Raw genomic sequence first — 24,392 nt, 5'->3', positions numbered from 1 at the left:
CACTATCTGGCCAATTGAAACTGGTTCAGCGTTTACTGAGAATCAAATGTCCAGCCAAGTGGGGAACATACTGCTTGGTTACTATTTTTAATCTATGTAACACTCTGCAAATGATATAATGTCCAGAGCTGAAAGTTTGATGTTACAAGTTTTGTTCTTGCCATATGCTATCCAGGATTACTTTTCAAGGTTTTGGTATGTTTTGTAATTTGAGAAAATGTAGCTTCTTTGTTCTACATTTTTGTCATAGTTTAGCCAAAATGCTAAATAGGTTATTTGCTTACAGTATATTCCTGACTCCTGATAAAAGCTTTCCTTGTACCTATGAGGAAAATGAGTGATAGGAAGTATTAGACACATGTGATTGTGTAATAGAGATGTATTTTCATTAAGCTGCTAGATTTGATCAGTTGTCATTTGACAGTCTCACAGTGAAGTTTGTTAGTTGCTAAGGATTGTATTTTGCTTTGCTTTTTGCAATTATTATTGTTACTAAAGATTGTGGAGCATACCAGCGTGCAAAGGGTGGGTATTATTCTCTTTAGAAGAGATCTGTGGGACTTGTGGAATAGACCTCAATTAAATTATCTAATTTATTAAATATATTATGGGATTATTTCACGTGCTTGCTTCTTGTCACCTAATGAGTTGGGATTTAGCATCGCTTAAATTGAACACATTCAATACCTTTTCTGTTACCCAGAAGCGCTGTGCCTTACAAGTGTAGACAAATATTTTCTACCATGAAAATGAGGATGTGACTCCATACTGAATCTGTCAGTCATTCCAGAAAAACAAAATTCAGAACATAATGGAAACCAGTTTCTTTCTGGTTCCCTTCAAATCCTGCTTTGTGTCCTGTTGAAACTCTGTTCAGCCAGTCGTGTTCTTGCTGAGGAGTGTGATTCTCTGCCTTTGCGAAATGAAATTAAATTGCTTAATGTTATGGTCTAATCTAGTGACTAACGTGGGAGGACAGTACATGCCTGTGGTGGCCTGCGTAGCATCCAGAAACAGCCTACTGCATCTACCCTTGATTGGGTTCCTTGCCATTGCCATTTCTGGTTTTAGATATGTGGAGAGACTACGTAGCACACATTTTCATGCATAACTTTAAAGGAGAAAGGAGGGCTAGGTGTAGTGATTTGAGCTACGTGTGTAGGGTACACCCATCAATGGGTATAAACACACTGTGGGATTTTGTTTGGCAGCAATGAAGCATGGTGGATTTGGCCTGCTGGTTGGCCATGCATGGGCTGGGGAGGCAGTGGCAGATTAGAACTGATTCGAACAGATAGCTGGGATATAGAGCACTGGATATATAACAATGACAAGCGAAAGCATGTGGCAGGTAGTAAGGAAGGTGTTGGTCCTCATCTGCTGATGAGACCTCAAGATGCTATTCCTGGTTGGACCTTTCTGGGTAAGGGAAAGGAGGTGGCAGTTCTGGAGGTCTGGATGTAAGGTTCCATTTTTTAGGTGTTTTTTGAGCTCTCTGTGTGTATTTTCCTGGTAATTATAAAGGCTAAGGTTGCACCCATGGGTTGTGGCATGCTCCCAGCCCTTCCTGGACTTTTCCTAGAATAAAGCTTGGGATTTGTTTTGTTTTTAAAGATGAACAGCCTCCAAATGAAGTGGTTTGTGGGTTGAAGAAATTTTTATGGGCCTTTTATTCAAATGATTCTTTTCTTTGGTTTCTTGGCTCCCAGAAGAGTCTTGCAAGATCTGCATTAGGAAAAAAAGAAGTCCAAAAATGTTAAGTCCTTCTGCTTTCCATATTCAGTCTTCCTCCACAGAAACAGGATATACATCCATTAAATAATCCGTTTGAAGTGCTCTGTGAAGTGGGCTCAATTTGTGCTGCCATAGCTAGTTGAGTGTGAGTGGAGGTTGTAATTACGAATCTTTTAATCCTATTTTCTAATTCCCTTCTCCACCATTTCCTTCAAGGAAGTGCCTGCCTCTTTTCCACACCCATAGTAGCTGAGAGTTGGAAGCAGCACAAATAAAACTTGCTTTGCATGTACATTTTTTATCTCTGTAACGAGAATGGGTTTTTTCTTTGTTTTGCGAGAGTATGGTATTTACCCAACCACTGAGGAGTAAGCCTTGGTGTTAAAACTGCAGGCAGCCATCTGCCTTCGTTAGGGTAAATATGGTCATGAATGACCACTCTGAGTTTGCCTCTGAGGTGCTAAGATATTTCTCTTGGTGACTTAACTGAAGGTGGCTTTGGTAAGTTCAGCCTCATTTAGACGCTACAGTTCTACATGATTAGTAACCTTTGTTCTGGGTAAGGTATGATTAGGTAATAAAAGGGAGAACTGAAGCAGGTAAATGGAGACAAGCACATGCTACATTAGATGCTAGAGCTTTTAATTTTTCAGATCTCTTGAACCATTTGACATGCTTTTTAAAGAATGGTATTTTTTTCCCATTTGTCACTTGCAGGTCATATGGTTGTGTCTCTTTTTGTCCTTGTTGATTATCTTTCCTGCATTAACTTTTGTTATCTTTGTAGTCTGTGTTTTGGTACCAGGTTCTGACAGATAGAAGCCTTCACTTATAAATTTGTAAGTTGTGTTCATGTGAGTTTCATTAGGAAATTCTTTTGAGATCTCCTCTTCTCTTCTGCCCCTTTTCTTTAATATAAACATAGGCTGTATTTGTTTTCTCATTGTCAGGGAATGGCTTGTGGTGATCAGTGTGCTGGCAGAACCTGAGGGCCTCAGGGCACTTGGCTCACTGTGCTGCAGAAGTCGTTACAGTGTGTTTATAGCTTCCAGTCTTCGTTCTTAACAAAATTCCTAGTTGGGTCAGAAAAACGTTCTTGTTCTCTAAGGTTCAGTTAAGCTTTTCTGAAAACCTCCTTTTCTTGTGGTGTAGCATATTGGCTCAGAAAGGTGAATCATTCCATGTGCTGTATGAAGTCACAAGCTGGTATGCCTTGCTCTGCTAAGGCGACTGATTTGTTTGGTCCCTGTTTTAAAGTCACAGAAATAAAGTTTTGTGAAAGTGTCATTCCAGTAATTTTTTAGTGGGTTTTTCTTTTGTTTGTTTGTTTGTTTGTGGTTTTGTGTTTGTTTTTTTGTATAGCTGCTTTCCTTGGGTTGATAGTGTTTGAAGAACTCTGGATAAGTCCAGCTTGTAAAACTGGGTGGGAACTAACTTTAGGATGGGTTTCTGTGTGAAATATAACATGAGGAACAGCTTCAAAGCACTTAAAGTGAGGGAGTGACATTCAATCTTTTTGTCCTGTTAAGTGGTGGAGTGCGAAGCCTCCATGTGCTTCAGTCTAGTAGTGAAGTCACTTTCACCTACTGAGGAGTGATTGTACACTTACCTTAGAGGTAGCATATGTGCTGCTCATCAGAAAATACAATCTGACTGCCTGCATGTTTGAGATATGGTCTTATGTGAGATGTTTGTAGACTGAAGGCTTCCTATATTGAAACAGCTGGATCTGTGTTTTTAGGACTTGTGTTTTCTCAGGAGGCTATTTAGGAGATGCGTGGGTTTTACCCCCCAGATAACAAGTGGAGCCTTTTTTGTCTAATGGGAAAGTGTTGCTGATATGACATGCTGCGTCAACAGCCGCAGTCCGTAAAGTTCATTGTTAGAGTTTTGATTCTAGTGGGATGTAGTACTTTTTACCATTGGAATAAAAGCACATTTACTACTCTGAGAAGTAAACTTTTCTTTTTATATACTTGTTGAGTACTGTGTGGTTCTTTACAGCACAGTGACAGTTTCAAGATGGAAAGAATGTCCCCAGCTTCCCAAACACGCGGCTGGTGAGTTGGTGCTAGTTGCATAGGGATTACTGCATTGGTTATTGGTCACCCAGTATGAAGATCTGTACTGTGAAGGGATCTCCCTAGTATGTGGCTGTGTCAGGCATTTAACGTAGTGGTGGTTCTTGAAACTTGTATTCCAACATGAGAGCTACCCAGCTATTCCCTTATCATATAAGGGGGCAGCTACTTGTTCCTTAGTATAATTTCCTTTGTTTTTTTCTTCCAAAGAAGAGAGATGATCAGTTTCTTGGTCTTCTATGTTGGTGTTAATTCAGTGTAGGGACTCTGCTGCGATCAAAGAGTTGTGTATGGCAGAGCAGCAGAATATATTTGTTGAATTCATAGAGATAAAAGGTTTTATTTTGTAGGCCTCATGTTTTCAGCAGTTCGTTGTGGCACTTAAGAACATAACATAAACAACATGCAGGGTTTTCTTGAGTACCTGTGTATGAATTTGGAAAGCAAAATATTATCTGTAATTGCTTCTATATGTGTATGTTTCCATGTTCTTGGGTATAATTTATATTCTTTTGAAATCATTACTGGATTGTGGTTTTCTTGATGTGAGAATTCCATGAACTGTTTGTATATGTGCCTTCGTCTTCTCCTTGAGAATGGATTCCTGTATTCTGTGTTTCTTCCACTTTTGTCCTAGCTTGGGAGGGAGGGTAGACAGGAAAGAGGTAGAGGCCCAGAAGACTCCCATAGACTTCTGGTGAGCAGAAGCCCACCAAATCAGATTGGCCAAGAATGTTAAAACACAAACATCTTTTTGCCAGTGTATTTGAGTGTTGAATTTTGTGAATGGGAGCAGATCTAAATTCCATCTTAAACCATACCGTGGACAGTGCTGGTGGGTTTTTTCCCCCATCTGGTATAAAAGGAAGCTGCAAACAATGGCAACCACACCTTTGTCTTCCTGCTTTTACATTCTTTGTCTGCATAATACAGAGCTAAAATGATTGACAGTTTACATTTTAGCTTTTTTGGTCAAAATTGTCCTCTTTTTGCCATCTGTTCCACAGTCTCACCACTGCCCTGAAGCTGCACTTTCTGATACCCATGATCACGTAGAAAGTCATGAACATATTGTAGCCAAGTCCATCCTTTAGTTTTAGGTAAAAGTAAAATAAATCAAATCCTGGAAATGAAAACAGACATTTTCATCTGTTGGAATAAAGACTTATTTTAGTGTGGCTTCCTAAAGAAGGGAGGCTTATGGGGTTGAGCCATTTGTCCATCTGCTTTTCAGTTCATTCTTAATTTTTGAACAATTTCATCCAGATTTGACAGGGAATAAAAATCTCAAAGGTTATTGGCTTCCTACAAGAAAACTGGCAGCTGGGTGGAGGAGAGAGACAAAAATAGGTGTCCCCACTGTTTGCAGCATAATCTTAATAATCTGTGCTTAGGCTTTTCCTAGCCAAGTTGCAAGTGTGTACCGGCTGCCTAGGTACTACAGTAACCTCAGAGTTTCCAGAGCATGATTCTGAGCCTCACTCAAGCAGAAGCTGAGGGGCCATGAAAAGGAGACAAGGGCATAGGGAATGTTGCTGGGGAACTGGAAATTTTAGGGAAAGGATGAAATCAATGGGAAGTTTGGGCTATTGGAGCTATAAGTAGTTTTATGAGTGATGGACCAACTTGCTCTCAGATTCCATACAGTACTGCTGCAGTTTGTTGATCTCTGACTTTTGTCTGTCAAGGGTGAATCTGTGGTGTTTGCCTGGCTGTGAAATAACCAGAATGGAAGAAAGCATTTGCACTGTGCTCAGAGAAACTCCGCATTCGGAAGTAGAGCTGGGCAGTTACTTTCGCAGTGTTTTGTTCACCCAAAATGCTGTTTTAAGCTAGACAGGACAAGCTGTGAATTTAGATGGAATTAACCCGACAGTTTCCGCCAGGGGAAAAAACAGAGAACAATGCTGGAAAATACACTTCCATATAATTTTTTGTTTTTCCAGGCACAAGTCGTTAGTTGAATGAGCATTTTGAACAAAATCAGGATGGAAAATGTGTGTGCGTGGGTGGTGGTGTGTGTGACCCCTATAACTGGGGGGGCTATTTGCCTGCAATACAGGAGCTCTGCATTTGTAGCGCTTTCTGCAGGAACATGAATTTGTACAACCAAATTCATTATGTGAATCACTTGCAAAATCTCTTCCTATGTTTTGCATTTGACAGAAGTAGGGCATTGGACTTGTACATGCATTTGGTAAAATATTCATATTCCTGCATCCGTGGTGACTGTGGGAAGGAAACACCACCTGGAATTATTCATTGCCTGTGTCTCCAGTTTGCATTGGTTTCTTTTGTCCTGAGCAAGTGCTGGAGATCCTGAGCGTACTTGCAGTCATGAGTCAGTGACAACCTCATGCTATTATTGTAAATAGCAACATGAACACTGTTCTTGCATGCTTTTTTTTTTCATGGGCTTTGTCTTTGTCTCCCAATGCTCCAGCCAAGGAATTTACAGAGCTTCTGAGTCAGCAATCAGCTGCCTCGAGACAAAACATGCTGGATACTGCAGGCTTGCAGGATAGCCAGCAAGGCACACAAATACCCTGGAAACCTGGCAAATAAATCTTGCCTGCCCTTGCTTTCCTCCGTAATTTCCATGTTCTCTGTCATGTTGCTCACGGGTTCCAAGCGCTTTGGGTGTTTACATCAGGAATGCAGAGTTATGGGGAGTGACTTGCTGTGGTGACTGAAGCCTCGGCATTTGACCTGTGGGCATAACTGACTTCACAGCCTGTGTGAAATGGGTTGCTGGCAGAACTGCTGCATTAATGTGCCGCTTGGGTTGTGCTGCATAAAATTACCTGCTTTTGTAGGTTTGTCTCCTGGCTTGGCAAACCTTGTACACAAAGCAAGAAGTTCCTAGAATGAAAGTAGGCTGGATTTTAACTACGGGGTCTCTCTTGAGCAGTGCAGAAAGAGTGCTGCTTCACTCTTTTGAAAAAGTACAATAGAAGCAAGAGTAAGGAATAAAACCTATGTTGTACTTACATCTAGATATATCAGTAATGGACTGCGGACTAACAGCCTTAAATTGCCACTCCACTTAATTTAGGTCACATAGCTTCAATTTTTTTCTTTTCTTAGGAAGTGTCAGTCATCTGAAGCACTGGTATAAAGGGAGTGTTTGGGTGGTAGTAGGGTGCAAGATGTGGAGGAAACACAAAGTGATATTCAACTTTCAAGGTTGTGGTGATAGAGGCATGTAGTATTAGGCTGCGGGTACTTTATTGTGTTTTTATTACACATCACACTGAGTTTACTCCTTCAGTGTTAAGAGGCAATATATTGGAGCTCTTCATAACATTCTTGAGAGCAGAAGAGGAGATACAGGCACAGTGTCTTAGGCCTCTGCTGGAGTGCAGTGGTTACCCTGAACTGCAAGTCTGAAGCAAGTTTCCAGCTTCACAAGAGTGAAGTTAAGATTAAAAATAAGGAAAGTAGTTCCATCCTGCTTAGTGAGCAGTAGTGATATGGACATGGCATCACTATCAGCCAGTTAGAAAACCAGCTTCATGTGTACTGAGACATCTGAGGCAGTTGTCCTAATAAAGTCAGAATCACATTCTCCAGTATAACCCATTGTTGTACTGTGGCTTCTGTAAGAAATATTATTTTTAATAACAAACAATTTATGGCTGTATATAGTGGTTTCCAGGTCTCCTTTGCTGTTTCTAAACATAAGCAATAAATACCTTTGTTAGGCTGAAATGCAGGAGTGCCCAAATAAACTGCTGCAGAGTTGGTATGCAGGAGAGGAAGAGACATGAGCTGTAATGTTTTACTTGGCTTCCTGTCTGCTGAGAGCAGGAAAAGAGCTGGTGAGAATCTAAAAGGTTTTATCCGAGTCCACATTTCCTTTTTTCTTACCTTAATACCCTTCACAAAAAAAGCCTCAACAAAGGACAAAAAGCAACTCAAATGCTTTAATTTCTATAGTTCCCACATGCGTTCCCATGCAGCCCTCCTATCTGAAGACAAACAGAAGTGCTCTTTCTTAGAGAGCAGAGTCTTATGTATAAAAGGAAGAAAGAGGTTTATTATATATGAGAGAGAGGGAGAGAAAGTATCTATTCTTCAAACAAAATCTGCTGTTTGTGACACAATTCTGTAGGGTCGCAGGCTGCTTCTGAGGTATCCCAGAAAAGCAACTGAGACTAACAGACCTTCTCTTAGCGTATTTAATCTGCTGAGGACCCCAACTGCCACCTAAAACTTTGTAGGGACCTGCTTATTGAAAGAAGTTGAAAGCCACAGAATAGAGGAGGCACTCTGAGAATCTCACAAGAATTGCTCATCAGCCACATTTCACTCTAACAGTGCTTATTACCAACAGGAATACATGCATGGGCTCTAGGTAAGACAGATGTTTATACTGCTTGATGCAACACAGATAGGGTTGGGTTTTTTTTTTTTAATTTTCTTCAGTCTTGAAGTCTTTTCCTGAATTTGATTGCTCTCAGCAGGTTTAAGTTCTTCCTAGGTTTGTTATGTTACTGTACAAAAGCAGCGTTTGCAAGGACTCCAGCGGAGATATCAGCTTGTGCCATACCAACCTTTTTTCTCTTCTCTATTTATCATGAGCAAAGACATGTCATTTTAGAATGAAAGAGCCAAAACTTATTTTACTGGTGGAATACCAACTGCTTTATACTTTGTGGTGGTAGTGTTTTTTTAAGACAAGCATGTAACCATTACTGTGGTGTTACCACAGTGACTGTTACAGTAGTAAGTCTGCATCTTTTTTTTTTTAAAGCCTCCGCCTATTTCCAGCCATCGCACTACATCTGCCAGTTTAACTTCTCTTGTGTTCATGTGAAATCAGTTTAGATGAAACTGTCTAGGGACTGGCTTAGGTTAAAGCATTTTGTGATTTAACAGAGGTGAGATGCTCTTCTGTCTGAGGCTCGGGGAGCTTCGGAAGGCTCTGATTCAGTCAGCGTGGGTAGGTTGACTGACTTAGAGCTGATGTGTTACCAGTTCCTGAGAATCTGGGCTCTCAGTTCAGCAGGCTTAGAAAAACTTCTGAAAAGAACAAAAAGAAAGCAGGCTCAGTTATATCTTCTTTTTTTATTTTATAGGTTAATAATGCTCATAAGCCAGAGGTGAAAGTGGCTCAGCAGACCAACATCGGGAAATCTGGCACACTGGAAGAAAACAGCTGCCCTTCAGGGCAGCTGCAAAGTGTGAAGCATGGAGGAAAGTAAGAATGAGAAGGTGAACCAGGCTCACGTTCTCTTTGACAGATTTGTCCAGGCTTCAACCTGCAAGGGGACTCTTAAGGCTTTCCAAGAGCTCTGTGACTACCTAGAACTAAAGCCCAAGGACTATCGTTCTTTCTACCACAAACTCAAGTCCAAGCTGAATTACTGGAAAGCCAAAGCCTTGTGGGCAAAATTGGATAAAAGAGGCAGCCATAAGGACTACAAGAAGGGGAAAGCATGCGCCAACACGAAGGTAAGAGATCTATTCACAGTTGTCAAGACAACTATTACCCTGTTTGTCTCTAGAATACACAATAAAATGTCTTGACGTAGAAAGATGTTTGGTGCCGGTATAATCAGCATAAGATTTGGGAATGCTCTCGCACATGCTATTTATAATATGGTTGTGATTTGTTAGCACTTGACTTTTTTTTTTTGCTACTACCAAATTTGACTGCCAACCTGAATAGAATCATAGAATAGTTAGGGTTGGAAAGGACCTTAAGATCGTCTAGTTCCAACCCGCCTGCCATGGGCAGGAGCACCCCACGCTAAACCATGTCACCCAAGGCCTCATCCAACCTGGCCTTGAACACCGCCAAGGATGGAGCATTCACAACCTCCCTGGGCAACCCATTCCAGTGCCTCACCACCCTCTCAGTAAAGAATTTCTTCCTTATATCCAATCTAAATTTCCCCTGTTTAAGTTTGAACCCGTTACCCCTTGTCCTGTCACTACAGTCCCTGATGAAGAGTCCCTCCCCAGCATCCTTGTAGGGGGAAGTTAAATGGAAATTCTTGGGAATGACCAGAATGTTTGTAATTCAGTGGGAAGCAGCCTGCAAGTTTCAATGGTTTATGTTTTTATGGCATTAATACCATAGATGGCTGAAAAATCTTAACTGGTAAACCTTGAATCTTGGTAGGCTTTTCTTTTTATTTTTCCTTTTTTTTTTTTTTTTTTACTAGACAATAACAGGCATGTGAAATTTGCTGTTGGAATCTAGGTACAAAATATGTGTGTTTGGAAATGTCCAGCTTTAATTTGAAAATTCTCATGACTCTCTCAAGAAACAAGAACTTTCCTGCCAATTTGGCAAAATACTCGATTTTCCATTAAAAAGGCAGTCACTTGTATTCCGTGTTCAGAGAAGAAAAAAAAATGCTGTGAAAACTCGTATCAGTTCCTTTTAAAAGATTGGTATGTGTGGTATTTACTGCAGCAGTTCCTGCTTTTACATACACACCCTACTTTTTTCTTTAATCTGGATTATTGTGGGCTGGTATTTATGTGCTGCACCCTTGTTGGACTACATGTTATGAACTTATTTGTTTTGTTGTAACTGAAAGCAGTTCTTTATATCATTCATAAAAATGTGAATGGAATAGGTTATTTTTGCAAATAATCATGCACTCTTTTAAAAAAGGAAAATGATATGGAATATGATAAAATTAGAACAGGATTCTGGCCACCTCCATTAAGGACAATAAATGCTGCTTCTTCTCTTGAATATTCATCCTTGGGAGAAGAAAGTGTCTTAATAGGAGGAATTAATGACTAATTCCTTAATAGAGAGCTGAGGGGGGAATATATCCTGTTTCGGTTCTGCCGGTCATTTCAGATCTGTGGACTGAAGTTTAATTTCCAGCTAGATATTAGAACCTTAAGTTAGTTTCTTGATTGTTTATTCTGTGTCACTTCCTGGTGGCCATTTTCATATGGATGGTGGTATTTATTATTGACTACAATAACACTTGGAAAAATCAGTAATAGGCCGAGGTGCACTTGTTCTATGTCTTGTAAAGATAACGCTTTCCTCAAAGTTTACAGTGGGTACATCAGATGAAAGGTAACAGTGCATGTAGATTAACTTGGAAAACATTAGAAGAGTTGGGCACCACTGGTAATCACAGTGGGCAGTAGCTGCAACACTGCAGAAGTCCAATCACTGTTAAGGTTTACGTTTTTCAGACAGAATAAGAAAGAAAGGACTTACAGGAAGTTAGATGTAGTGATTTTTTTGTACATTTAGGAATAAACCTTCTGAGCACTATGTGAACATCATGGAGACATTCAAAACTGTTTTCCTGAAAACTGACTGCACTTTTTATTCGTTGTATTGAGGAATTTATTTTGAATGAAACGTGATGGGTACAACTGAAATAGGATGTTAAAGGCTGTGAAGTGAAGGCAGGTGGCTTGTGTTTTAATAAGAAGGAGACTCAGAAAGCTCTGAAAGAATGTAGATGTATTTTAACTTATTTGAAGTAATAGACCAAAAGAGTGATTTTTGCATCTGGGCTCTGAATATATCTTAGTGGGCAGACTACATTTGTTACCACTGAAGAAAAGGTTGCTTTGATAATAGATATGCAACATTGAATGAAGAGATTTAATGGAAGAATGAGTGATTTGGGTAGTGCTTGATTATGAAGGCATTTAAAAAAAAAGGAAAAGGTATGAGTGGAGGTTTGACACCCAGCTACGAAAGAGAATAAAAGGAAAAGAGGGAGAGGAATGGAGGCAAGCCAGAGAGTAATTTGCCAGTCTTTCTATGAAGCTGTTGGTGAGATGCTGTATAGAAACACAAGTAAAAAGGGTAGATGGCGAATAAATTAAAGGTGGCATCCTCCTCTGCCTCAGTCCAGAAATATATCAGACTGTGGATTTGGGATTCACACCATTTTGAGTAGTGAAATTAATATCAGAAAGAAAGTGATATTTGGTTAAAATATACTTATTTTTGTTAGCATGTGTTAAAGAATATATACCTGTGATGATAAATATTTTTTTGTATATGTAAACTTTGTTGAAATCTTTAACATAAAGAAATGATATATATATGTATTCTTTATGTATTTTTCACATATGCTTCTGTTAATTACTTGTTTCCTATCCTAGTAGTATCTGCCATTAAATCTTTCATTAAGTTTGTATGTAATTCCGAAGAGATAATCGTAACTATTCAAAATAGAAGCCTTTTGAAAACTGAATCATACTTTATCTAGGAAACTAGTTTACTTAGTTTTATATTCATAATGTTTAAAGTAATTTGCAAAACACTGATTAAAAACTACAAACGTTTAAGTGGGCATGTGGAGGTGATAGAATTTAAAATAAGGATTAAGGCTTTACCCATGTTGTCAGAACAGAATTCAGTCATTTCTTTAGGAAGCTCGGCTTCTCTACACTTGAACATATACCAGTTTTGAAGTTTGCATTCTCTGTAGCATACCTCTTATTTGCCCATTTAAAAATCAGTCAGGGATGAAGTGCTGTGACCAGTGTTGGGCAGTTAGTGCCTCACTTGGCCAGCGTCCAGGTTAACCACAGTTCAGATAGTCAGCAGGCATGAAAGCAAGGCTTGGATGTGATGGGCTTTTCAAATTTGAATAGTTACAAATGGTCCTCTCTCTTCACTGGTTATACAGAGATTACAGGATTTCAGGTTGCATTTAATGTTCCATTATCATGGTGGTGTTACTGAAAACTTCATATGATCTGTCTGAGAGATCTTTAGCAAGAAGTGTTTCTTGAGGGGTGTCGTTGCAGAAAGGGAACAAGGAGCAGCAGAAGCTGTTGCCTTTATTTACTTGGCTGTGCTTGACATCCCATGTAGTTACTGCTGCCTGTGTGAGTATCAGAAGTAGGTTTCTGAGAGAGATCTGCAGCAGGAAGAAACATGAAGAAGGTGGAAGAGGATACAGAATCTTCTGTTTTTAATTGTGCTTAAATCTCACTGTGTTTTATAACAACATAATTAATAGTTTTGTGGTGGTTAAAAAAAGGCAACTTTCACTGTGGATTATTTCACTGGGTATCACATATTTTACATCAAGGGTTGTGAACATAACCTGCATGTTGTTTACTGCATCCTTGTGTGGGGGAAGGTTGTAGAGGGAAAAAAAAAATTACATTTCTGTGACAAAATTGCAAACAAATAATTTGTAATTTGATTATGCAGCCATGAGTTTGAATAGCCTGATTTTAGTACAATTCCTTTGCTGTTGTGTACTGCATCACAACTATTTTATATGGGTAAAGTCATCAGAAGAATTAAAATCACTCAACTCAGTGAGATCTTGTTGCTTATAGAACCCAGTCTCTTTGAAAATTGTAGCTGTCAGACAAGCAAAATTATTACCTGGATAAATGATATACTCAGCTCATTTTCTTAAAAAAAAAAAGCATAAGTGGTGTTTGAGAGTTATACTTACCTACAAAGAAAACAATATTAAGTTGGAAGAATATATTAGATCTTAATTGATGATCCCCTTTAACAAATGACAAGTTGGACACATGTTCAATATACAAGTCTATTTAGGAATTTAATAGCTCAGTGGCTGGGCTTGCCTTTTCTCCCGTATGCCTTCAGGTTCCTGAACCTACTAAAAAAGCAGTGCTGTTATTCTACCCTTCCCTTTCCTCAAGGCTTGGATCTCTGCCCTCAGATGTACGTGACATCTCATACAGTAGTCTTACGTTGAATTCACATGTCAGTTGTTATGTTGCCACCCACTGCTGTAACTTGGACTGTTTTAGTCATCATTCAGACTTCGTATTTGCGGTTTCACATTATTTGCAAAATTTACGCCTCAGTGAAAAACTGGTGAGAATGTGGCAACCTGTAAAAACTGGCATTTGGGAATGACCAGCAAAGAAAGAGCTTTGCTTTGGAACAGGCTGATTATTAGAAGGTTGGGTGCTGATTATCAGAAGGTTGGGTTCTGATTAAGCTTTAGGATACTTAAGAATTTCTCAGAGCTTTATTGTCCACCCATAAGGGTATTTAAGGATCTGGAAAATACTCACATGGCAGCAGCCGTTGCCACTGTAGCAAGGTCTTTATTTTGTGGGTCTGGTTTATACTCAATAGAAACCAAAGTACAAAAATGATAGAATAGACTGGTACTATATTCCTGTGAATGCACATACCCATTCCAGCTTGCTTTGTGGATCTCAGTTTTTGTGGGTAAGAAGTGCCAATTGACTATCTTGGCTTTTTTATCTTAAAAGTAATGCTCTTGCTGTACACTTTGTTTCTCCGACTCTAGATGTTTACATTCTGAGGTTGTTTAATAGCCTCTGATAGTGTTTGTGGGTAGAGTGGAAAAAGATAGGAGATGAAAGTCCTTTGATATGACAAAGGTTCAGTTGGAGAAAACATATTTTGATAAAAGTTATCTAGTCACACAAAGTTTGTAGTTACATTATATTTGCTTTCCTGAGGTTTCTTTTTCCTGCTAGAAGCACCAATTCGTTGTTCTGACTTAACTCCTGACTGTGCTACTCTAAATGATGACATTTATAAAAATATTAGCATCTCATGTATTTATCTGACATAGCCATTGCTATGTTTCTCACTGGTAATGAGGAATTTTTACTATTACTGAAATTTTCCTCAAGAAAGGACAGCTTAGGCTTTGGAAGATGAGAGATGGATGGAATCGGGGAGGGAGAAGCCTTCAGAAATATGGCTGTTCTCCAGATGCATACGTAGCTTGGAGACTATACCTTGGCAGCTCTTCTTAAAAAAAGGGTTGCAAATGGGCAGTTTACCTGCCTGTTTCTTCAAACTTTGCTGCTGTGATATGCTTTATTTTCATGTTGTGGTTACTGCTTTAATGTATTAGTGGCAAAACATGGCAGGTAACAATGGAAAGACCTGAAATTTCAGCTTACGTTGCAGACAAAGAGCACTTACTCCAAAGAGCTGTGGGATGCTCAGAACCTATGGTAAAAATGCCTGTTTCCTCCTAGGACTGTAAAGTTACTCTGTGCTGATTGTTTTGCAGTGTCTGATAATTGGGGCTGGACCCTGTGGCCTTCGTACAGCCATTGACCTGTCGTTCCTGGGAGCCAAGGTGGTGGTCATAGAAAAGAGGGATGCCTTTTCCCGCAATAATGTGCTGCATTTGTGGCCATTCACCATACATGACTTGAGAGGTCTTGGCGCCAAAAAGTTTTATGGCAAGTTCTGTGCGGGATCCATAGACCATATCAGTAAGTACAACTACTGCTAGACATAGCAGCACTTGTTCTTCATAGGGGAAAAGAAGGGGAGGGCATGGGGTAACTCATCAAGATTTGGCCTGCGCCAGCCATTGCTCTCAAGTCCTTATGGTACAATTCTGCATTATTACCTTTGCACTGTGCTTTTCAGCCTATACCTAGACATGAAAGAAATGTGTTGTCTCATGAGATTGTAATACATGCATTATCTGTTGTCTTTTATACCATTCCAAGGCATATCTTTTTCCTACACTGAAAAATGGGTTTAAGATTCAAACATTTTTCTTCTTATTTTATTTAATGGCTAATTTTCCTATTTTTGCTATTACATTCCTGCAGCTGCCACATTATTCTCTTGGCCTTTGTAATCAACTCGTAAAAAAGAAAAATGCTTTCGAACATTCTTGTGAATGTTGATGTGGAAAAAGGAGGAACAATTTTGGCTTTGTAAATTTTTGGAAGAGTGATGAAGATATATTCAAGATCACTGTCAGCTTATGAATAAGTTTTGATTAAATAGAGGTTTACATATTAAAATTGAGAATAATTGTGATGATTCTCAAAATCTGAGTAATCAGTCTCCTTTGAAAGCTGAATGCTTTGGTGGAGCAGGAGTTACTACTCAGTTTTTCTTTCAAGAATGGCATGGCACAGCCAGCTTTTGCTCACCAGTCTGTATTCTCCACGGTGCATAAAGTGACACATATGCACAGTTCTCCACTGTGCATAGAGTGGGAAGCATACAATGACACAAACATAGTAGATAAGGTTTGATTTCTTGTCCAAAGCAAAAACTGCCCTGTTGTTGTTGTTGGCAATGAATGGTAAAACTGGAGTATCTGTGGAACTTCACTCTTGCAGCTTGCTTTTTCTCCTCCCTATTTCTTATCATTTTAATTTTTTCAGTACTTTATGCATGTAGTTGTCTTTTGTATCTTAGCACAGCTGAAATTTGGTGTTTAGGTGGAACGTTTTTCTTTCATTATCTGAAATATGACAACAAGTTGTCTTCCTTCAAATAAACAGAGTTTGCACACTATCATTTTCATATCTACTCCCTGTCTTAACTGAAGAGGAGAGAGATGGTGAGGACCTTAGTATGCCCTCACAGAGCCAAAGGTGTTTAGATGAAGGTGCAGTTCAGTATTACAGCTAGGCTGATCAAATGGCTTGTTGCCACCTGTGACAAAAGTGCAGTCCTGCTTGTGTTCTCTTCCATCCCTCTGCTGCAGTGCATGTTTGGTTTGTTTCCCTTGTTGCTGATTTGGGGACTGAAACATTTAAATAATAGTTAATCTTTATTTTTTTAAAAGGGCTGGGTTTTCAGCCATATGGAAGTTTTTTGGCATGCTGTAATATTACACACCAGTGCTGGCTGGCTGAAGTGCTGGAATCACAGTAGGGGAAAAAGAAAGTAGCAGCTGGCCTTACATCAGTTTGTCAGAAATGTCAGAGACACGTGGGCACTTGTGCTCTTTTCTTTTGCTTTTATTTATCATCTGCTTTTTGCAGGTATCCGTCAGCTCCAGCTTATTCTTTTGAAGGTTGCCTTGATCTTGGGAATAGAGATCCATGTCAATGTGGAATTTCAGGGGCTTGTTTACCCTCCGGAGGATCAGGAGAATGAAAGCAAGTATCATTGAAATGGCCAGTAGAGAAAGGGGAAGTTATGGTAGGATACACAGACTCCTACTCCTTAACTTATGTCTCCAAGTCCTTACCTGATGCTCCATTAAGAAGAGTAATTATCAATACACTTTGTGATTTTTTGTAGGATTTTTTTTTCTAGTGACAAATCCGAATTACTATATGAAACACAATCACCGGAAGTACTACACAGAAGTAGACTAAGACATGGTAGATCATAATTACTCCTAAAATATTTAAGCCTACTACACTTAGAAGAGACCTTTCTAAAACAACTCCTTTCCTTGCATTCACTGAAGATATTTGTCAGTGAATGATCCTTGTTACGCTTTTTGTATTTTTGTGAAATCTGTTCTCTGATTACCATGGGTGATGGTGGCTTCGTTGTTTTTTGGCATCCTATTAATTGAATAGACAGTAGAGAAGCCATAAAGATTGTAGTGATTCTTACAGGTAATTGTCAGGGGGGTTTACCAGAGGTGTCTCTGTCTCTGATTCACACAGAGTAACTGTGCAAGTCAGCAGTAGCCCTGTCAACAGCAATACCTGTCCTGCAGTGTATCTTTATTGACAATGTGAAGAAGGGATTATGGATACTAAGAAGTGGTTCTGTATATTTTTTCTATTTTAAGTGCTGTTTATATTAACTTGGAGTTTGTTAACAGGAATAGGTTGGCGTGCATTGGTCCATCCAAAAACCCATCCAGTATCTGAGTATGAGTTTGAAGTAATCATCGGAGGGGATGGCAGGCGGAACACATTAGAAGGTAATGGTGTATCCATAATTCACTTTGAAATAGAACTTATTCTTAAATTAGTTGGAAGAAAAATGGCCTTTAGCATCCCAATCAAAATGTGGAGAGACATTTGGCTAGTGAAAGGGAGATGCAAAGCCCATTAAAAATCCATCTGTATCAGACATGTGGGTTGTCTTTTTCCTCTTCCTATCCACTAGCAAAGGAATTACATGTTTTAACTTGTGTAATTTTGTCTTTGAGTAGTGTTGTAGCTTTTACTTTTGAGAGTAGGAATTGAAGTGTTGAATATTGTTTTGTATAGTAGAGAATTGTCCTGTAATATTTTTGGTGCAAGTTGCAATTTTTGGAAAAAAGAGAGAGGAGAGCTGCTTTTTTTTTCTGATGAAGCAGTTGTTGCTCTCTCTGTGGAGGAGTTTTTGATTAATCAAATCCACTCTCTCTTTTATTTTGTGAGGGCACTTGTTCTTGGCATGCTGAGCCTTCCCTGAAGGTGTGTTCTGTTTTTCAGCATTACTACTTTATCCTCCCCACAGGGTTTCGGCGAAAAGAGTTCCGTGGTAAACTGGCAATTGCTATCACAGCTAACTTCATCAATCGCAACACTACAGCTGAAGCCAAAGTAGAAGAGATCAGCGGTGTGGCCTTCATATTCAACCAGAAATTCTTCCAGGATTTGCGAGAAGCCACAGGTTTGCCAGCAATTGCCGGATTCCCAGTGAAAACTCTTTGGTTTTATTATTGCAACTTTGTAACTTGGGTGTCAAATTTAATCAATAAGTGAACATTCTTGTGGAAGGAAACCAGTCATTGCTTTCTCTGAAATTTCACTTCCCTTTTTTATGGCTGCTCTGTGCAGCTGTACAAAGCAGATGTGTATCAGTCAGATATGTGTCATTTTTGTTCAGAAGTGGTGAACTTACTTCCCTGATAGCATTCAGGAAATCTGAACCCTAAATTGGAAAAGTCTGAATCTTCAGTTCAGCTTCTTGCACTCCACATCTGAATGCAAGCTGTAATGACAACTATATTTTAAAGAGGTAGCTATATACAGGTAGAATTGCAGTTTGTGGGTTTGTTTAAGATTCAGATTTTGAAGCCATCGAAAGCATGGGAGAAAGCTGCTTGGCATTCTCCCTCAAAGGCTTTCTAACCATTTACTTTGAATTCACTTTCTTCCAGTAGAGCTCTTGGGTTTTATATAGCATGTAACTTGTCCCTTCACCACCGTGTCTTTTGTTCTGTCACAAGGTATTGACTTGGAGAACATTGTCTACTACAAAGATGATACGCACTACTTTGTCATGACTGCCAAAAAACAGAGCTTGTTGGAAAAAGGAGTGATACGGCATGTGGGTATTATCTTTTCCTATATTCTCTCTAAACTTAAGATTTTTTGGAACAATTTGCTTTCAGTATGCTCAAAGAATGAAAACGTGCTGTTCGTCCACCATGTAGTGTTTTTATACAGGTGTATTTTAGAACAGAAATACGTGGTTAATGTGTGGTTAATGCCTGAAGTATTTTAAAACATCAGAAGGGTGTTACAAGACATATCCTCTCCAATTTTTTTCTCTTTCTGTAGATTTGGGGGTTTTATTCTTGTTAAGGTATGCTTAAACAATATTTGATCATAGTTGAGCTTCCTTCATTTTATGGGAATGAACAAGCAGCAAGTGAAAAAAAGTATTGGAAATTTACCTGTATCTTACTCTGACAGAAGCTGATTTAAAAGTAGTTTGGCCACAAACAAATAAAGAAGGACTGGAGTCTTGTGCCTTTTGTCTAGAAAGTGTGTGATGAGAAATGCTTGGGAGTTTCTTAGCCCTTTCACAGTCAGAAATGCTTGCAAGATTGTTTTTGATTTACAGATTTTCTCTTGGAAGCATAAACAAGGAGAGAAATGAAAGAAATTAGAAGGCAAACTTGTATAAGTGGATTTGTCAGCATTTTAATGCCAACTACTGTATATACCAGCCTTCAAATAAACTTGTGGATTTGGCTATCTCACTTTACTTTTGTGGTTTTGGCAGGATTATGCTGACACAGAGTTGCTACTCTCACGGGAGAATGTGGACCAGGAGGCTCTGCTAAACTATGCCAGAGAAGCAGCTGACTTCTCCACTAATCAGCAGCTGCCATCACTGGACTTTGCCATCAATCACTATGGTCAGCCAGATGTGGCTATGTTTGACTTCACGTGCATGTATGCATCAGAGAACGCAGCCCTGGTGCGAGAGCAGAACGGCCACCAGTTACTTGTGGCACTGGTTGGGGACAGTCTCTTAGAGGTTTGTGTTTTAAACTTATGTTTAAACAGTGAATTGGAGTGTAAGCACAAGCCATAGCACCCATCACTTGAAATATGTGCTGCCTGTAAGAGAGTTACTGTAAGGGAAGCTGCTGTTTGAGGGAAGAGTGGAGTGTTGGGAAAACAGGATAATTAGGATGGTAATGTGCAAAGAAATGTGCAAAGATTGCTCTGAAGTTCTGTTTGTTTTATCTACTCCTCATTGGGATGGTTAAACTCTATAGAACTTCCTGTAGACCTGTTAATAGGTTTCATTTTGTAGTTGGTAAAAAAAGTACAGTCTTGAAGAGAAAGCTGTTAAGGCACTCCAGAGTAGGAATTGTTGTTGGAAACAGAGGAACATGGGCTTTGGGGGGAGCTCATGGACAGTTGGTCATACATCTGGCTTGTTGTAGCCCAGCGGGAGTAGATCTTTCAGCTAATTACTGAGCCATGGTTTCCCAGCAGATTACCATCTGAATATATTCTTGATATTTGTTAAAAACTTTCTCTAACTGCTGCTTTTCCTTTTTCTGCCCTTTTTTTTTTTTTTTTCCTAAACTATAATATTAGCCATTTTGGCCTATGGGAACTGGAATAGCCAGGGGATTTTTGGCTGCAATGGACTCTGCTTGGATGGTACGAAGTTGGTCTCTTGGTGCTAGTCCTTTGGAAGTTCTCGCAGAGAGGTAATTCAGCAAATTAATACACTTTCAGTTGTAACCTAATCCTTCAACATCTCACCATTCATTTCTGTTTCTTCTAGTACAAATAGCTAGAATAGATGGATTCTCACTGTTTGTATGAGAATGCTTGTGGGTATAATTCAGTTGAGGAAAAAAATTCCTAAGAAGGTAATAAACTGAAGTATGTTTATAGAGGAATAAGAAATGTTGTAGCTGTTCTTGGTTCTAGATTTAAAAAAGATTAGATGAAGAATCTTTTCTTGGTGCTTATTGGCATTATGTGAAGTAAGTGAGCCTGACTACTGTCACCATCCTTGCAGCAGCGAACCAGATGAAGATACAGGTGCCTTTAAAATACCAGAGACAAAATTTTTTTCCATCCCCTATTATCTTACAAATATCTTTTATTATTTCCTTTTAAGGAAGCTGTCACCTGCTTTTATTTCATATTCTCCTAAACTGGTCACTTTGTTTCATGTAAGCCGAGCAGCATCTTGTCTGTTTTTGGCATATTGAGTTCTTGATGGTTTTGTCATTGTTGGTTGTGTGGTTTTTTTTTTGGTGACCCAAGGTGAGCTCTTAGGAATCAGAACTTGGGTAATTAAAAGGTAGAATATGTAAAAGCAACAGCTAGTAGAACCTATCTTAAACATAAGCAACTGCAGCTTCAGCATCAGGAACCACAGCATAATTTTAAGAATTGCAAAAATGGCACAACAGATACTGAAAACTCCATTTGTTTGAATTTTAAAAAAAGGAAGGTAATGTATTTGGAGTCAGGCTTCTATCACCTTTCCATTAGATATTTTAAGAGACAGCAGTAAGATCTTCCCTGAGCCTTCTCTTCTGCATGCTGAACAAACCAAGCTCCCTTGGCCTCTCCTCACAGGGCAAACGCTCTAGTCCCCTTGGTGGCTCTCTTCTTGAGTCGCTTTAGTGCCTAAATGTTCTTATTGTACTGGTGAGCCCTTTCAGCTTATGCTTTTAACGTATTGTTTTCTTCCCCTCTTTTGATTTCTGGAGTTGTATTAAATTGCAGATTTTAATTTAAGGAATCTTTAGCTGTCAGTGTCTGAAGTGATTGGATTTCTGATCTTAATGGTTATCTCTCCAGAATTTACTTAGCATTAGTATTAGTAGTGATTCATGTCTTAAAACAAATAACACAAGAAAACCTCCCCCAAACAAAGCAAAACCGAACACAAACAACCGAAACAAAAACAAAATATTTTTTCCTCTTTAATCTTGTTTTCCCAAGGGAAAGCATTTATAGGCTACTGCCTCAGACCACGCCTGAGAATGTGAGTAAAAACTTCAGCCATTACAGCATCGATCCTGCCACCCGGTATCCCAATATCAACGTCAACTTCTTGCGTCCACAGCAGGTAACTGGGTGAATGGTGCTTCTGAATGCTTGTGGACACCACAGTGTCTTAGCACAGACACCACTGTGCTAATGTTTTGGGGACAGATAGTGACTTTATGTTGCAGTGTAACCTGAAGGCAATGAAAAGCAGATCTGTCAGTCAAGAGTAGACCTCTGTACTTAGTACAAACAAATTCCTTTTTAGAAATTCTTGATTTTGAAAGTTTTAACCATGCTGTAATGATACATTTGTGTTTGTGTGCATGTGCATTTTTTGGTGGTAATCTAGTATAGCAGTCTGTCATTGCAATTTGGTATCTACTGAGCAGCAGTCAGCTAGGCTGTTCAACACTGGTGAGCTGATTGTTGTTATTCTGGGGTTCTTGGACTGGAGATTTCTGTTGCATAATAATTGTCTTCCTCCTTTGGGATGGCTCCTTGTTCTCTGACTCTTTCTGTATGGATCTCGGGTGCATGGCATGTTGCTAATTTTTAAGTATTTGTGACATTTTAGGTACGCCACTTGTATAATACAGGAGACTTGAAAGACATTCACCTGGAAATAGAGAACTTTGTGAACTCCAGGACACCAAAGCTGACACGGAATGGTAGGCCTAGCTACTGTTCTATTCCTTTTGGTATTCTGGAGCTGGATCAGTGCAGCAGCCATAGAGCAGCAGGGCTGTAGGGTATTATTTAACCAGTCTCAGTTTAGAAATTGTATCCAGCCATTTTCATCAACATTCTGGTTTTACAATCTTTCAAGTTTCCACAAACATGTAGATATATTTTGTTTGCCTGATTTCCCTCGCTTAGTAATGTGGTTAAATTTCTAAGCATATTTGCTTATACAAGTATTTCTTTTCACCTCCTTTATCCTATAACAATGTCTTTACTTAGATTGCAAAAGCCTAGCTTGAATTCACTCTAACAGGAAACTCAGAATTCTTGCAAACATTATAGAAGGTATTTCTCATACAGTCTTTCATGTTCATGCTTTCCTCAATCTCATCTCTTAGCTTAACCAAATGAAACTCACTTTGCTTGCATTATTCTGAAAGTTATATGTCTTGTGATAAGCATTTCAGTATCCGTCTGCTTGTCCTGTACCCTGAGGGCTATGTTGAACTTTTTCTTCTGCATACCTTGCCTTTGGATGCCCAGATAGTGTTTGGGGACTCTCAGAATAGTACTTTGCTTCTAAGCCTTCCTTTCACTGCTGAATAGCTATGTAGTCTTTTGATTTGTTCTTTGCCCTGCAATCACATCCTTTTAGGCTGTAATCTCATCATATCTTGCAGTAAGGCACAGTCAAAACAGGTCAGTACTTTTAAAGGAAAGCTTTCAAGAGAAAAGAAAAAGTTGCAGAAGTACATTTGGAATTCTTCCATTAGAAATAATATATCTGGGCTTTAGAGAGCATTGTGCTACTGTATATCCTTTTGATCATATTTAACAAGCCTTTGCAACTGCTTTGTAATTCCTGGGGCTCTATAACAAGGACATGGTTTAGTGTGGGGTGTCCGTGCCCATGGCAGGGGGGTTGGAACTAGATGATCTTAAGGTCCTTTCCAACCCTAACTATTCTATGATTCTATGACTAGGGTGAAAAGCCTGGCAAGTTATAACTTAGGTACTTTTTAGCAAATTAAAAAATTTCTTGATCTAAAATGAATATTAATATAGTCTTTTTAAAAAATTAGAATTCTGTCCTGTGTTGCCTGTTGTAGAATGAGATTGTTTGCATGAAGGTTTTATTTGGTGATCAGCAGAGCTTGTTGTATTTAGAATTCCTGAAAAAGACATTGTGCATTTCTACTTTAAAATGTGATTGATTTCTTTTTACAGAGTCTGTAGCTCGCTCTAGTAAATTGCTCAGTTGGTGCCAGAGGCAGACTGATGGATATGCTGGTGTTAATGTGACAGATCTCACAATGTCATGGAAAAGTGGCCTAGCTTTGTGTGCCATTATCCACAGATACCGTCCAGACTTGATGTGAGTGACTGTTTTGAATAACCGGGAAGGGCAGCACATTAGTGATATTTAGAAGTAATTGTATGGAGACTGAGGCAGTACATGGAGAAATGGATGGAAATTAATTCACTTAAGCTTGATAGAAACTAACGTGATTCACCAGCAGAGTGGAAGGTCATAATAGCGTGATGAATATCAAGATAAATGTGTTGTCGTTTTCCCTTCTGGATGATTAGGCAGAATTAAGCTTCAAATTGATATTGACTGCAAAGCATTACTGACTGACAGCTCTTTCCTCTGTGAAGTCAGGTATAGTTCATAGTTTCTTGTGAAGCTTGGAACTGCTGCTCTTTTTGGGAGTAGTGACCCACAGGCTAGAAAGATCTTGCTACTGCTTGTATGCTAGCATGCTGATATTGGGTAAATGAGAGGAATCCTCTTCCATAATACATGGGGTAAAACAGTGCCCAGATTCTAGAATGGGAAAACACTGGCTGGAAGAAGTAATAGTAGCAAAGACTCCGGTACTTTAATTAAAATCTGAAATGGCTTCAACTTCCCAAGGGGACAGTAGAAAAAGTAAGCGCTAGAGCTATATTTAAAGACATAATCCAATGTAAAGTTTGTTGGAAAATGATGTG

General features: G+C 39.1%; 1 protein-coding gene across 1 annotated transcript in view; it reads left to right on the top strand.

Annotated features, from left to right (window-relative positions):
• The window catches only part of MICAL3 (microtubule associated monooxygenase, calponin and LIM domain containing 3), a 127,508-nt gene that overhangs the window by 10,560 nt on the left and 92,556 nt on the right, over positions 1-24,392 (top strand). Inside the window, exons 2-12 of the mRNA XM_080614935.1 lie at positions 8,897-9,272; positions 14,816-15,023; positions 16,545-16,665; positions 17,334-17,446; positions 17,971-18,126; positions 18,686-18,786; positions 19,468-19,725; positions 20,298-20,413; positions 21,669-21,795; positions 22,291-22,384; positions 23,625-23,772. Of these exons, the coding sequence (XP_080471061.1) occupies positions 9,009-9,272; positions 14,816-15,023; positions 16,545-16,665; positions 17,334-17,446; positions 17,971-18,126; positions 18,686-18,786; positions 19,468-19,725; positions 20,298-20,413; positions 21,669-21,795; positions 22,291-22,384; positions 23,625-23,772 (1,706 nt within the window). The 5' untranslated portion in view covers positions 8,897-9,008. The remainder of the gene's footprint in view (positions 1-8,896; positions 9,273-14,815; positions 15,024-16,544; positions 16,666-17,333; positions 17,447-17,970; positions 18,127-18,685; positions 18,787-19,467; positions 19,726-20,297; positions 20,414-21,668; positions 21,796-22,290; positions 22,385-23,624; positions 23,773-24,392) is intronic.

This window comes from Psittacula echo (genome assembly GCF_963264785.1).
Source record: "Psittacula echo genome assembly, chromosome: 1".
Taxonomy (NCBI): domain Eukaryota; kingdom Metazoa; phylum Chordata; class Aves; order Psittaciformes; family Psittacidae; genus Psittacula; species Psittacula echo.
Note: the sequence above shows the minus strand (reverse complement) of the source record. Positions and strands in the feature narration are given on the sequence as shown.